This window comes from Labeo rohita, chromosome 17 (assembly GCF_022985175.1).
Source record: "Labeo rohita strain BAU-BD-2019 chromosome 17, IGBB_LRoh.1.0, whole genome shotgun sequence".
NCBI classification, from domain to species: Eukaryota; Metazoa; Chordata; class Actinopteri; order Cypriniformes; family Cyprinidae; genus Labeo; species Labeo rohita.
In genome coordinates, this window is record NC_066885.1 from 12,796,103 (window position 1) to 12,812,688 (window position 16,586).

The 16,586-nt window shown below is 36.5% G+C and overlaps 1 protein-coding gene across 1 annotated transcript in view; it reads right to left on the reverse strand.

Moving 5' to 3' along the window:
• Window positions 1-376: 376 nt before the first annotated feature.
• Window positions 377-16,586, reverse strand: part of ank3a (ankyrin 3a) — a 106,721-nt gene continuing 90,511 nt past the window's right edge. Inside the window, 10 exon segments of the mRNA XM_051133877.1 lie at window positions 377-2,456; window positions 3,406-3,492; window positions 6,105-6,260; window positions 6,504-6,587; window positions 7,057-7,137; window positions 7,395-7,575; window positions 8,696-9,725; window positions 13,824-13,967; window positions 15,533-15,664; window positions 16,104-16,178. Of these exon segments, the coding sequence (XP_050989834.1) occupies window positions 3,430-3,492; window positions 6,105-6,260; window positions 6,504-6,587; window positions 7,057-7,137; window positions 7,395-7,575; window positions 8,696-9,725; window positions 13,824-13,967; window positions 15,533-15,664; window positions 16,104-16,178 (1,946 nt within the window). The 3' untranslated portion in view covers window positions 377-2,456; window positions 3,406-3,429.

Below are 16,586 nucleotides of genomic sequence, written 5' to 3' on the forward strand. Positions count from 1 at the left end.
TGGTTTGCTCAGGACGTTTTCATGGTTCTTATTTCAGTAATGATTTAATAAGCAACGTTTATAGAGAAGCTAGAAATGCAAAACCTTGTTTCAAATTTCCAAGAACAGTGCTTGACCTTCTTCATCCTCAGTATGTTTCTCATAAAAAAAGAAAATTAATCATTAGAGCATTTTTTCAATGCCTAAACTCTCTCTCTCTCTCTATATATATAGTGTTACATAAAGTGTAAAACTGCAGTCATATTCATATTTGTAATGTGATAATAAATAATTGTCATGATGCCTCATTATGCATATAGATATACAATACAAACATTTCTAATACATTGAACTACAATGCAATGCACAAACTGAACACTGAAATAACTGTAAATAATAGGTTTGCAAAATCAATGCGTTTATTTTATTTTTAAATCAGATTTTTGTAAGACATTTGAAACATTATGGTGGCATCATAGCTGCTAGTTTCTAAAAGAGAAGACCTCCAATAACCAAAGTGCTATTATAGTTACATTTAAATGGCTTCACTCATTGTAAGAATTGTACATCAAAAATGTTGCTCAGGTGAAAACATATTATATTAAACAAAACCAACTGAATGGACCGTGTCAGGCCCCTCCCACAGTTTGATTGACATGTAACAGGGAAGCAGAACCACACCCCATCGTGACCTAGTTTCCCGGGTCCTTCAGATCTCACTGCCATAGCAAAATTCAGCACACTAAAAGGATTTTTCACACCATACACACCACAAGCTAAAAAGACTCTATTGGAGGAAAACGAAACAAACGAACAAACAGAAAGTAATCGCTAAAGAAAATCCTATATTATCAAAAACCGATGCAGAACACTGCAACACATCGACTCGCTGGTCTAAAATATATCACACAGTTCCGAAATTGGATTTCTTGTAATACTTAAAATTAGAATGACCATCCAGTGTGTGTCATTTGTAATACATAAGCTATTAAATCTACAAGTAATAAAGGTCTAAAGACATCCCATAAGTGTGACTCCAGATGAAAATGTTAAATGTTAATATTAACTTAACCTGAAACGAAATGCCAAAATTTTATTTTAAAACCTCAGCAATCAGAAAGAAAGAAAGAAAGAAAGAAAAAACCCCGAAGACATTCCTATAATGATTACAAACAGCCTTAAGACAAAGAGAGACCTCTACATTGTACAGCCAATACACATGATACAGTGATAGTTGAACAGAGATGCTGATTACTAGCATATACATTCTGAACACCTCTTAACTCGCAGCGCTCAGGCTAACATCAGCGGACGCCGTCTTCCATATGAAAGATAACAGACACTACACCGAAGTCCTAAGGAAGCAGTCTGGTTAGAGCTTTTCACACGTAACCGTTTCTACATGATGGACGCTTGTAGGGTGACATTTGGAATATAAAAGTTGAGACATGTTGTATGTGTCCACAAGAAAAAGTCTTTTCTTACTCGTCTTTTTTAAATACAGTGTTTTGCAAACTTAGAAAAAAGGTTCTTAAAATAAGGTGAACTGCATGCATCAAAATATTAGTCCTCTGTTTGACTTCTTCACAGAATTCGATAAATTCCCATTTTGGGAATCGTTGAAATTCGCAGAGGATTTTAAGGAAATGTCCCCTGAAAACCGAACCAACTTTTCTCATATACAAACATACCTGCTATAATAATTAATTATACAAGAGCATGTGAAGTTTCACTGTCTTTAAAATGTCGAAAGCACTTGTAAAGTGTATGTCTGCGGTGCTTTCGCCAAACCTAACTACTAAACTGTATTTGATTTTTTTTTTACATATTGTGATTTATGTACAGAAAAGTCCACCACATAATTTATTTTTGTTTTATAAATAAAAAATAAAACACAGGGATCCTCCTCCTGACGTCATGGGTCCACGGTAACGTGTAAGGCGAATGTAAGGTGTGGTTCAACAGCATCTATTGTTTTGTATTTTCCCCCCTAAAACACGAAAAAGAGCTTTTGTGCCATCTTTGGTCACGGGGGAAATTTGTGAGTATACGGTTTGAAGGGTCATTTGAATATACCCCTCTCATTTATTCATCGGATATTCATGGCACACAAAACAGTTTCTGATTTCCTGATGGTCCAGGTCAGCACAGGTATTAACCACCAAGACGAATGAAGTGTAATCTCGTAGGTCCCCCAGAAAGAGCAAGTAGAATTACGCAGGACCCAACACAGAGAGGAAGTAGAATTCACCGGGACCCATCTCAGGAAATAGAATTCATCAAGACCCCCTTGGAACAGGAAGTGTGTCTGCAGTGTGATGCATGCTCATGCGCAAGCGGATAGGTCAAAGTTCTGTCTCTCTGAAGACCATGCGTTTCAGAGTGGAAGCTGTAGATGTTTTTTTCAGGCCAAATGTCTCTTTTCGGCTCTTGTGGCCCCGCCGCTCAGGAAACAGATCAGAAATATACCTGCAAACCTTGAGACACAAAACAGACAATATATGGAAATTAATGTTAAAAGTGTATCATTTGGCTGCATTAAGGCTGCATTATGTGATCAAAACTTCATTAAAAATGTAATATTGTGAAATATTGTTACAATTTATAAAAACGATTTTAATACGTTTTAAAGTGTAATTTATTCCTGTGATCAAAGTTACATTTTCAGCATCATTACTTCAGTCTTCAGTGTCACATGATCCTTCAGAAATCATTCTAATATGCTGATTTGCTGTTCAAGAAACATTTATTATTATCAATATTTAAAACAGTTGAGAATGTTTTTTTCAGGATTCTTTGATGAATAGAAACACCCGAAGATCAGCATTTATCTGAAATAAAAAGCTTTTGTAACATTATACACTTTTTGGGAAAGGAATCATAGAAATTATTACTTTTATCTAGCAAGGATGCTTTAAATTGATCAAAAGTGATGATAAAGACATTTATCATTTTACAAAAGATTTCTATTTCAGATAAATGCTGTTATTCTGAACTTTCTATTCACCTGAAAAAAATTCTACTCAGCTTTTTTCAACATAATAATAATTATAAATGTTTTTTGAGCAGCAAATCAGAATATTAGAATGATTTCTGAAAGATCACGTGAGTGGAGTAATGATGCTAAAAATTCAGCTTTGCAATCACAGGAATAAATTAGATTTTAGAATTTATTCAAATAGAAAACAGTTATTTTCAATACTAAAAATATTTCAAAATTTTACTGTTTTTGCTGTGCTTTAGATCAAATATATGCAGGCTTGGTGAGCAGAAGAGACTTCTTTCAAAAACATTCAAAATCTTACTGTTCAAAAACTTTTGACTCGTCGTGTACATCCTTGCTACAAAAAGTATTCACTTAAAAGTATTACCTGACCCCAAAACTTTAAATGATGCACAGAGAATAATTAATAATAAATGCTGTACCTGCCTATAGTTGTGAAGCCACATTTATGAATGATGTTTTCTCTCTGAACGTTTTTCTTCCTTCTTCCTCACCTTGGAAACTTCTCCCTGTTACACATAAAGAGAAAGAACAGTCTGTATCAAAGAAATGGGCTTTTTCCTTACAAATCTTTAAGGAAAGAATTATAGTTTAGAATCAACACATCAACCCGAAAATAGCTAGAAACATCATTATATAACCTATCAGTAATCACTGACAGGACGTTAATATTAAACAGTTCAAGCAGTTCAGTTGAGTTCATGTTATTTGTTGCTGAAGGGGAGGCATAAAGCTGGAAGGAAGACAAAAAAGGACAAAAGGGGAGGAAAAGAAAGAGAAGACAAGTTGAAAGTTAGTGGAAAGACAGCTGAAGAATTATATTCATTAGCTTAAATAGTGTGACACATCATAATGTCTTAAACATTTTTAAATGTATAAATAATTTAAAAACTTAATAAACCCACATAAATTCACAACTACAAGGGTAGTTCTGGTCTCCAGTCTGTGCGGATATAATGAAGATTTCAGAACCTTAGATTATCCAAAACTGTACTACTGTCTACAACATTATTGTTTTAGAATTACATATACTACCATTCAAAAGTTTGGGGTCAGTACATTTTTTTAAGAAATTAATACTTTTATTCAGCAAGGAAGCATTAAATTTATTCAAAAGTGGGAAATCTAATGGTACGAATATTTCTATTTCAAATAAGTGTGGTTATTTTGAACTTTGTATTCATCAAAAAATTAAAAGTAAAAAGTAAAAGTAAAAAAAATAAATAAATTGCTGCAAGCAGCGATCACCAGGGTTAAAACGCTTTAGGTATTTGTGACCCTGGATCACAAAACCAGTCATAAGGGTCAATTTTTCAAAATTGAGATTTATACATCATCTGAGCGCTGAATAAATAAGCTTTCCATTAAAGTATGGTTTGTTAGGATAGTAGATAGAACTATTTGAAAACCTGGTATCTGAGGGTGCAAAAAAATCTAAATATTGAGAAAATTGCCTTTAAAGTTGTACAAAAAAGTTCTTAACCATGTATGTTACTAATCAAAAATTTTTCATATTTTCATTTTTATCAAAGTTTTCATATTTTTACAGTAGGAATTTTACAAAATATCCTCATGGAACATTATCTTTACTTAATTTCCTAATGATTTTTGCCATAAAAGAAAAATCAATCATTTTGACCCATAAAATGTATTTTTGGCTATTGCTACAAATATAACCCAGCGACTTAAGACTGGTTTTGTGGTCCAAGGTCACATTTAAGCACATAAAGAAAAAGACATTACATATTATTAAGCAAGCCTGTAACCACCTAAATCAATTATTAAAAAAGCATTTTTGTCAAATCCAGGTGATTTACCATAGAAATATTATGTTTTTATAACATTTATCTCCCTGAAAAGTTTTGAGTTTTCATTCAGGCTTTATAGGCTTTTAGGTATATTTGGACAGGCCCCTTTTCTAAAGGACCCCAATATAGCTTCCCAAAGGGTACATTTCAACATATTTTTGATAATTATTGACATAGAAAGTCCAGAGAATTGCACTGTGGTGTTTTTTTCCAGACTGAGCGAAAAAAACAACAACCTTGGACTAGTTCACAAAAGTAGGTTTTTCACATCTTCTCAATCATTTAAAAAATGGTCTGATTGACAGCAGGTCTGATTGATATCGCAAATATGTGCAAAAAAACGCTAAATGTACAATCTTTTTTTAACCCTCAAAAAATGATTTTAAGGCTCTGACTCCAAAAGGCCCACGAGTTTTGTTCCGATCAGCCTCTGTTAACCTTGTCTAATAGGTGCTCCAACATCATCAGCCAATGGCCAAGTTATTTTAAGATATTTGAGGCACTTTGGGCCAAGACTGTGCACAACGATTTTCATGTTAATAGGACAAATGGTTGGTTAGTTATAGGGCTTTTTGTGTTTTTCCCACTTATAGCGCCACCAAGTGGCCAATCTTTGTGTTTTTTTTTCCTTTGACCTCAGTTTGATCTCATACATACGTGTGCAGAGTTTAGCGAAGATATCTCATTCCGTTCAGGAGTTACAGGAATTTTACTAAAAGTGGCCCTGCCTCCTTCAAACATTTTGGTGTCCCTTTGCCACAGTGAGTCGAATGTTCAACTTTTTTTTGATAATTATTGATATTCAATCTCCAGAGTGAATATCAAAAAAAGTGAAAAACCTAGGACTAGTTTGCAAAAGAAGGTTTTTCAAAAAATGCAAAATACCTTAATATATTGTTTCCACAACCATATTAAGTGGCACAACTATCTTCAAAATTGATAATAATAAGAAAAGTTTCTTTGACCAAATCAGCATATCAGAATAATTTCCGAAGAATCATGCAACACTGAAGACTGGAGTAACTTTTTGCTATCAGAATTAAATTTTAAAATATACTGAAATAGAAAACATTTAAAATGATTATATTTCATAATATTACTGTTATTTTAATCAAATAAATGCATGCTTGATTAGCATAAGAAAACTTTATCAACCCCAAACATCTGAACAGTATTAACTTCAATATTTCTAACAATCGTGGGAGAGCTCACTAAAATGCTCTAGTGAGCAACCAAAAATTGGATCCATTTTCCCATATGTAATCAAATAGAAGTATATGGAAAAAGAAACACTCCACACAGACTGTGCAAACCTCAGCATATGTAGCGAGATGGGTTTGGATATCAGGGACCAGGGGTACGTGGCTCTTCCCCAGGGTAGCAGGGTCTCCCTGTGACCCCACACCACTCCCCAAGTCCTGGTTTTCAGGAGTGGGAGTGTCCACACGGCAAATCACCTTTCGAATGACCTGCAGATGGGTATTGAAGGTCAGAGGTCACCATGAATGCTTGTCATGTGAAAACAAAGCAATGTGAGAAAAGTCTGGGAAGAATCAATTAAGGTTATGGAGGAGTGAGCTGCAAGAAAATTGTGCTGTATTCAATCTTTGTCTCACAAAACAAGCAACCTAAGGAAGTAAAATATGTTGGAATATCAGAAATGAATAGAAGAGTAGGAGAAAAAGAAAACATAAAGGGAACAATGGAGTTACTTTTCTGGTGATGATGTTTCCATCTTCATCAATAAACTGCTCCTCTGAAACTGACTCTCCAGGAATGTTCCGCGCCTCCTCTCCCTAAAGCAAGACAGCGCTCAGTTCAATACGAAAACACACACATCCAGGAAACCTTCAAAAGCAGCACACCACACCTACAAACACATTTCCACACACCCTGAGCAGTCATGTGAACCTGCAAGCAAAGCTGGAACTTTAAATATGAGCCAACATGCCTTCATGCCCAACATCACCACCTTTAGAAATCACACAAAGCATTAGTAGAAACACACTCTTCTATGTGGACATGTATCTAGCACACAAGCAAATAAGATAAAGACAAAATGTAGAACAAGATGTAAACCCAAACCAAGCACCTGTATGCACAAGGAACAAGGAAACAGTACACAGCAAGAACCAAGTGACAAAACATGTATCAGATCAGATCACACTGTGTTTCTGACTGGATGAATCAGATTCAGTCCACCAGCTACACCAAAATCAGACTCGGATCTAAACCTGACCGCCCTGCAGTTTAGCAGGCAGGTACCTTGAGAATGAGACGTCTACGAAACACTTTGGTGGTGACGGTACGCTCTTCATCCAGGCCGGTCTCTGTTGATAACCGCTGCTAATGGATGCATATAAAATACATCTTAAAATGTGTGTGATTTCAGTTCTCTCGTTTAATTAGTGTAAATGGTCATCAGTGTTTTCTTTCTTCTGGAGTAAATATTAGGAATGATTAGTGAATGATTCTGATATTCATTTCACTGTAAAAAAGTTTATAACAGATATGAGGCAAAGAGAGCAAGAAGAGATTTTTAAACTGGAAGTGCAGCATTACCTAATCAGTTTTTATTGCTGGTATTCTAGTGATGATCTCACCTGGACTTTGTGCTCAGCAATCAGAGCTCCTTCTTGTTTGCCCGCCCCTGCTTTCACACCATTGGCTGATTCCTGAGACGCTGAGCTGCGGGGTATGGTGTCGGAGTGCTCGCCGTTTTGTCGAGGTTTTCCTGAATCCGCTCTGGATGACGATGTCATGGAGTCACTGGAGTTCTCCTGACTGCAAGGGGTTGAAATGTAACCATTTAGCTAGTTAGGAACAAATACACTGATATGACACTAGGTAAGAACCATGGGTTAAAAACAAAACCACGCATTCTTGCAGTCCTGTATAATATTGTACTTTCTAATTTTATATACACTACCACTGAAAAGTTTGGGGTCGGTAAAACTTTAAGTTCACTTCCAGAATGAAAATTTCCTGATAATTTACTCAGCCCCATGTCATCCGAGATCTTCATGTCTTTCTTTCTTCAGTCAAGAAGAAATTAAGCTTTCTGAGGAAAACATTTCAGGATTTTTTCTCCATAATGGGCTTGGTGGCCAACGTGTTGAAGGTCTAAATTGCAGTTTTAATGTGGTTTCAAAGGGCTTTACATGTGAGGTCAAGGGTGTAACTTTGAGAAGGGGGGACACAAAATGGGGGAAAATATTTTAGATTTGAATCCCATTTCCTGCATTTACATACATTACACACTCAACTGACTGGCTTCTCTCCTGTATGATTTCATGTGAGTCTCTTCAGACCTTAGAACTATACATGAATTATGAGCTTTTAGAACGTTTGACCTTCTAACTAAAGATCTTTTTACAAATATAAATAAAAACAGTACAAATAAAAAATAGTCTAAACAAAAAATAGTCGTATTAATCATTATATTAATCATTATATTAAATATTAATCATAGTCGTATCAATGTAAACAGTTGTGTAAATAGTTGTGTTGCATTCTTACTTAGTAAAAGTACTAAAAAATCTGCCCCCAAATTTTTAAATGATCAGTAGGATGTGAGCATTTACAGCTTTGGAAAGCCAAAAGAGGTTTTGAAACAACTATAACAAGATCAAAATCAAATGCATGGCTGAAATGCAACACTACTTCTGTTTATACATTTTAAGGCTGCATAATATGTTAATGTTTGTGGTCTTCTGACTTCAGAAACCAAAAGTTTGTAGCTGCTTCAGCAGCATAGTTTCAATAGATGATCTTTCTGGAAAGCTTTGAAATTTACAGTATGATTTCCAGTACTTTAAAGACTTATTTCAAATTCGACATTTGATCACATGACCCCACTAATGTGGGTTAATATAAGCGTAATAATGGTAACTATGTATAGTACCTGTTGTCCTGTCTGTCCATGAAGTCTGACCCGTGACTCCGCCCTGAAGCGGGCTGCTCCGATGTCTCAGTGAGCCAGCCTGCGGAAAGCGAGCACAACTCAGACTCAATTTGTTCAACACCTCTCGCTACCTCTCTCACTTTCTCCTTAGTCATCTCCTCATTCACTTCCCTCTCCCTCTCTGCGACGTGGCCTCCTGTCACCTCTGGCCACTCCTGTCTTTTCTCGGCTTCCTCCTCCTCTTCCTCCTCTCCTCCTGAGCCAGACTCCCTGAGGACTTCTGCCCAGGGTCGCAAAGGAGACTCATCATGACTTTTGATCTCTGTCAGAATCACTCTCTCTTCTTCCCTCATGTTAACTTTTGCTTCTTCTAATGGTGATGGTAGTAATGATGATGAGGAACTCTTACACTCTTCTTTTCCCTTGTGTGCTAGTTCAGTCTGTTCCACTGGAGAGGACGATTTCTGTTGTGAGTGAAAAGACTTTTTTTTCTCATTTTCTTCTCTCTGTTCCTTTTGTTGAGACCGCTGCTGTACAAGCTGGTCCTGTTCGATCCTGGTTGTGGGTGGGTCTGTTTTGGGGACAGACTGGAGCGGTACAGAGCAAACCAAGGGGTTTAGAGGAGGTTCATCATGGTCTAGGGGAGAAAGCTCAGGGGTAAGGTGTGAGTCAGGGTCACATGTGACAGCTGAAAGCTGTGTTGTGACTTTGGGGTTGTCAGGAGGAAGCTGAGATTGTGCATGTGGATCAGGGGAGAGCATGTGTGCGTGTATTTCGGCAGTTGTTTCAGAGATTACGTGAGGCTGGTTTACAGGTTTGGACAGGGGCAGGTCGCAGGGTCTGGCTGGGGTGATTCCGCCAGACTCGTCCTCGCTGTACCGCTCTATTCCCCAGGAGGGGCAATAAGGGGGAGGGTCAAGGGGCAAATCTGAGATGGGTTCGATGTCATCAGACATAGAGGGGCAGATAGGGGGTGTGGTGGGGATGGGGTTGGTAGTTGACTGCAGTTGAGCCAGGATGTTGTGGAAACCTGGGTGAGATGATACACACAGATGGATGGACATGACAGGACACCGTTACAATCACACACAAACAAGCACACACATATACATGCTTAAAGGAACAGTTTACCCAAAAATTAAACGTTTACTCACCCTCATGTTGTTTCAAACCTGCATTCTGTTAATGTTTGGAAAAATCTTTGTACCATTTCTTTCATTCAACATGAAGGGTGAGTAAACAATGCCAACTTCATTTTTGGGTGAACTATTTTTTTAAACATTGACAGACAATCACCTAAGCCCACCCTGAACAGCAAAAGCACAGTATTTGACACAGTACAGATTCGGCAGACATACAGACCAACAAACACACAGTTAATACACGATGACAATGGAATAGATTCAGATCTCCAAAAACAGAGAGGTTGTGATTGCATGTATCTACAGTTCAAAAGTTTGGGGTCAGTGTAATTTTTTGAAGAAATCAATACTTTTGTTCGGGATGGATGCATTAAAATGACCAAAGGTGACAATTGCTTCCACAAAAATACTTCTTGCGCTCCAAATCAGCATATTAGAATTAGGAATGCACAATTTCATCGGACCGATATCGGAATCAGCCGATAATGGCTTTAAATGTAAATATCGGCATCAACCCGATATGAAAATTTATGCTGTTTGTCTTGCCGATAAGAAGAATAACTCACATGTGTGGCTCATTCTTGACACAAAGTTTTGCCTAAATAATGATTAGATTCACTGTTTTTGATCACTCCATTTAATCTTAGAATGCAAGCACAGAATTAAGCATTGGGTGTGTGATCAAGTAAACAGTAATAGCAGGTGCAGTAGAAGCAGCAACGGCAACCTCCGGGTCCAAATGCCCGTTCAGTAAGGCATTTTAATTTCGTAGGGGGCGCTGCTGGCCTACTTCTAATAAAATTAAAGTAAAATACACATCTGGTCACATAAATGTCATAAAATCATGAGTATGTTTTGATTTTAAGGTCAGAAGCTATAGCTTACATGAATAAAAAAAAAAAAAAATAAAATCATGACACTTGTAAATTAAATAATTTTATATATAGTGATTTATTCATTAATAAGTAATATGTTATATTTTTTTAAACAAATTATGAGCTCCAAAAAATTTGAACCATCTACTAATGTTAAATCTTAAAATAAAATGTTAAGGTTACCACTGCTTTTTTTCTGAAAAACAAAAAAACAAAAATGCAGCGATTGATATGTAGTTTATTCATAGTTATTTTCAAAGTTTCAGTGTACTGTCATTATAAAATAACTTCATTATTGTTTATTTATTTCTGACAAATAGGTTCTTGTTTAAAACTAACCAAAATGAAAAATAATTTGCTTATAATTTCCACACAGGAGAGACCTGATGTTTCCAAAGAAAGGAAATATATCGGTTTCCGCATCGGCTATAGACCAAAATATCGGCAAAATCCAATATTGCGCATCCTTAATTAGAATGATTTCTGCAGAATCATGAGAGACACTGAAGACTGTAGTAATGGCGGTGCATATTCAGCTTTGCCATCACAAGAATTTCTTACATTTCAAAATATATTAAAATAGAAAACAGTTATTTTAAATTAGAATATTGCACAATATTACGCCATTACTGTATTTTTGATCAGCCTTGGTGCGTATAAAAGACTTCTTTCAAAAACATTAAAAATTCTTACCAACCCCAAGTTTTTGAACAGGCACTTTATGTCTGTGTGATCTCCCCATAGTAAAAGTGCTGTGTATGTTCAAGTCTAACTTGGACTTAAAAAAATGTGCAGCATTAGTTTTAGCATTTGAGTCTATATTAATAAAGTGGGGAAGATTAGGGAACACACATTTGACCCTGGACCGTAAAACCAGTCATAAGTAGCACGGGTATATTTGTAGCAATAGCCAACAATACATTGTATGGGTCAAAGTTAATAAATTTTTCTTTTATGCCAAAAAAATTAGGATATTAAGTAAAGATCATGTTCCAAGAAGAATTTTTGTAAATTTCCTACCGTAAATATATCAAAACTTAACTAATTTTTATATTACTAATATGCATTACTAAGAACTTAACTTGGACAACTTTACAGGTGATTTTCTCAATATTTAGATTTTTTTGCACCCTCAGATTCCAGATTTTCAAATAGTTGTATCTCGAACAAATATTGTCCTATCCTAACAAACATACATCAAAGGAAAGCTTATTTATTCAGCTTATAGCAATTATATATAAATAAATAAATAAATCTCAATTTCAATAAACTGACCCTTATGACTGGTTTTGTGGTTTAGGGTCACATATTCACTTTTAACTAAAAGTTTTCTTTCAATAAATTCCTAATTACTGCTTATTGATAGTAAGTAAGGCAGTTGTTGTAATCAGTATGTTTAAGTCATAGGCAGGGTTAAGGGATCTACAATATGGTCATGCAGAATAAAGCATTAATATGTGCTTTATACATACTAATATACAGCCAATATGCTAGTAATATGCGTTAGTTAATAGTGAATAGTGTTCCCTCATGTAAAGTGTTACCACAAGTGAGTGTTACTTTAGTTGGTTAGTTAGACACCATTACAAATGTTGCATAAGTGAAAATAACAAGCACAGCCTTAATTTGACAGTCATGGTCAAGATGTGTGTTTCTACTCAGTATGGGGAGACTCAAAATCTGGCTAAATAAAAATGAGGATAATGATGTGCGTTTAGATGAAGAGCTCAATAGTACAGGAGTTGTGACAGAGGGATGAAGTGGTGAGGGGCGGTCCTGGGGGCATGCAGGGGCAATGACAGCATGCACAAGGGGGCAACAGTGTGGGCGGTGGGGACAATGAAGCAGGACTCAGGCAACGTGATGCACAAGGAGAGTAAGAAGGAAGGGAAGAAGGGCAGGGTGAAGGAGAGAGACAAATTCTACGTGCAGAAATAGGAGACGACAGGCTGAGAGCAGGAGAAAGACATGAGAGAGAGAAGGAAGACTTAAGAGGAGCAGATGGTAATAGAGTACTGGTTAGGGAGTCTTGGGGCACATTAGGATGGATTATGTTGTGGTGGAGTATTAGGAGTGTGGGGTGGCACAGTAAAAAAAAAAAAAACACACACAAAAGAACATGCAAGTTAAAAAAAAAACATGACAATGGTTGTATTAATGAGAAGAATGACTGGGTCTGGGAAGGGGGAGAAATGAGGGATTGTACTGGAGGAGAGGAGAGGACAAGTCATTTTGTATCTGACAGAGGGAGGCACAGGAGACTGTCAGGAGGAGGAGACTACGGAGTGAAGGATGATCTCCTTCTTTCTCTTCTTTTTTCCCCCCTCTCTCTTTTGATCCCTTGCTCCAGTGCAGGGGAGGAGAGGAGAGAAGGATAGATGGAGGAGGAAGCAGATCGACAGCTTGAGAGGTCTTTTAGCTGAGGCCATGCGCTGTGGTCCACTATGTAAAACAACAGCTGGTCTGTAACACTCCTACTAATACTAATATCAAAACAGCTTCATTAGGATACAGCTGATAATAACATGCATTTTGTTTAGAAATAACTCTTTCCTGACCTTTCAATAACAGTAGTAATTTCATGTAACGTTCTTTTATGTTTGCTTCATGTTCCACTGGTAATATACTGTAGGGCCTTTATTAAAACCAAAAGAAATGTGTACATGTGTAACAGGAAAATCTTTTTTCGAACAGCCCTTCCTACACTTGTTGAGGCAAAGCATCATGCTGTGATTGCTTCACGTCACATGACCATATACATGCATGTTCAAACCAGGTCCATGCATATGGTGTTGGGAGGAAGGGAAAGGGGTAACAGAAATGAAGAGTCTCTGAATACATAAAGTTTTTAAAATAATAGACTGTGTGTGATCGGGACCCTAAAAAGATGCCTGTGACCTAATCTTTTATAAATGTGCCAAAGGCAACATCTCATTGTGACTTCAAGTTTAAGTAATTATTGGTGGCCCTTGACACTTTGGCAAATTGCACAGGGAGGTTGTAGAGGAAAAAACAAAAGTGACAATAAAAAAGGGGAATGAGTTGGGGAGGAAAGAGGGTGAGGTCGGGTGGGTGTGGGGGGGGGTTCAGCTAGATGGGGCTAAACTTTACCATCCGCCTTTTCCTGGCACACAGCGCTATCATCTGCAAAACTTCTGGTGCCTGAAATGTTACCATAGTCAAATATGGGCCCTTCCAGCAGAGTCACAATATCCATCCGGTTCACTTTAGTCAGGACAGCCGTCAGTGCATCCGCTAGGAAAATATAAATACAAGTAACTTACATTTATATGCTTTATGAAGATATTAGAACTTCAACGTAAATATAAAACAGCAAAAGAAAGAAATTAAAGGATTAGTTCACTTCCAGAATAAGTTCTTAGTCATGGTCTTCTGACTAAAGTGCCATTTAGTTTTAGTCCTATTTTAGTAATCTGAATTGTTTTTAGTTTTAGTCTAGTTTTAGTCAACTAAATATCATAAGATTTTAGTCAACTAAATCTACAGTAGATTTAGTTGGCTAAAATCTAATGGGTTTAGTTACAGTGTAATGCATTTATTAAGCATTTCTCTAAAATTATTTTATTATATAGGTTATATTATATAGGTTTGATATTAAGGTTTTATCATGATAGACAGGTTTAACTGCTGTGACATGCAACATGCCTTTACACTGAAATGAAATGAAACCAATTCTCATAAAGAAACAAGAACATGGTCTTCTTTTCAATAAAATACCAATGGTTATATAGGATAATTATGCATTCTTTATAACAACTTGTTTACCATATTCTTTATTCTTTCAAGCAGACATATTTCTATAAATAAATTTAGATTAACCCGTATTAGGGCTACTAAAGTGATTCAGTCAAGAGCAGGAAGTTATTTTCTGTTTTTCTTTTGTTGCTTGATTAACATCAATGATACACACAATAGCAACTAAATTAGGCTGCTGTCCCTTTAAAACCGAATGCATGGACAAAATGTACTGATACATGTCCGATATTCTCCCAAATGTTTATATTCACCCAAGACGTAACGGAGTGTGTTTACAAGAATGCTTGTCAAAACGGACAATTCTACATAATTTTGTGTGCATTTCTCTGTTCATGAGATGGGAAAGAGTACTGGTGCGCTGTGTGAGAGGCGCTGCTTCAGTGTGTGCGCTCAGAAAACCAGACCGAAATGAGTTCTCTTTCGCGTCATCAAATTTATCCACATGTCTGCTCTTCTCTTACTCCCAGATATTGATATTTTTTAACATTTTATGAGAATGCAGCAAATGTATGCTATCTTATGTCCCACCGGATAGATCAACAGGCTATGATACAGTTCACATGTATGCATCTAACCTCCTAACCACGCAGCAGATTTGTTCTGAATTAATCTCTTCCCAAATTGCCCCTCCCTAACATTTTTGTTTCATTTTTTTTTCGTTGGCGAAAATGTTTTCATCATAGTTTTTGTCATTCAAAACTAGTTTTTGTTTCGTTATCATCTTGTTTTCGTTGGTGAAAAACAGTCGTTGACGCAAATGATTCATCAGCAAAATTAACACTGCTCAGCTGGGATCGTGTAGAGCGTAAAGCTGCACTGAACTGGAATTTGGAACTTTAACTCATTGGCTCCCACTGAAGACCACTATATGGAGAAAAATCCTGGAATGTTTTCCTCTAAAAACTTTCTTTTTGACTGAAGAAAGAAAGACATGAACATCTTGGATGACATGGGAGTGAGTAAATTACCAGGAAATTTTTATTCTGGAAGAGAACTAATCCTTTAATAAAAAATAGGAGAGATTGATAGAAAATGATTCTCACTTGTGGCGTTTTTCCCATCCCGACTGACCCACTTCTTAAGGAGCATAAAGCTCTGGGCTGTGAGAGAGTTTGGGTTCTCTGTGCGGATGTGGTTTATCTCATCCACAGAAAAATTCATCTCTCGAGCCAGCTCTATAAAACAGAAAAACACATCACATTACAACTAGCATCATCTCTACACAGACAGCTAGTAAAGGAAAACAATTAAAATGTAGTTTTTAAGCCTTTCATCATTTGCTGCGTTCTGAGTTTAAGAATTCCTGTTTCTGAGCCATGTAAACATTTGAAAGGCTAATCAGAATCAGATATTTAGGAAAATACAGTCAATCTTTCATAGTATGTTTTGAATTATAAAAAAAATTAAAATTCAGAATTTAAAAAATAAATCCGGTTCTGCACTGCAAAGCCAAGCACAGACAAAAGAGGGCACCACAGCAGTGCTTGTTTGGCTACTGATCATTAGCAATCGAATTTTAAATATTTTAGATGTCAGAAGCTAAGAGTAAATAATTAGTGCCTGGAAAGTGAAATGTAACCTCTAATTTGTCATATAGGGCAAAGTGAATCTTGCCTGTCCAGCTTAGTCCCAGGTGATCAGCAACAATGGCCATGCGAAGGTCTGTTCTCTCACAGGGACTCTGTGGACCTGTCATGACATACAGAACACAAACATTACAAATATGTTGCTTACTCATTTCAAATGAAAAATCCGGATGGCTTCCTTCTTTTCTGGCCAAAACGAGGAAAAAATGAACAAGATTTTTCTCTGACAGAAGCTATTAATGGGAGAGAAAAAACGGAAAGGGACATTTTTAGAATAGTAGTGTTTGGCTAGAAAAGGAAGAACAGACAGACAGTGAACTACAACGTTTCAGCTACACAGTTGGTGCTCTGATTGTGTATGTGAAACAAATTGTCCACAGAATCTATGCAGGCAATAACTATGAGTTTATACAACGGTATAACAAAAATGAAAACAAAACATTAACAAAAAAGAGACTTTGTTGAGATGAGGCATGCAGACAACATAGTACTGTACATTTTTTCTAACAAA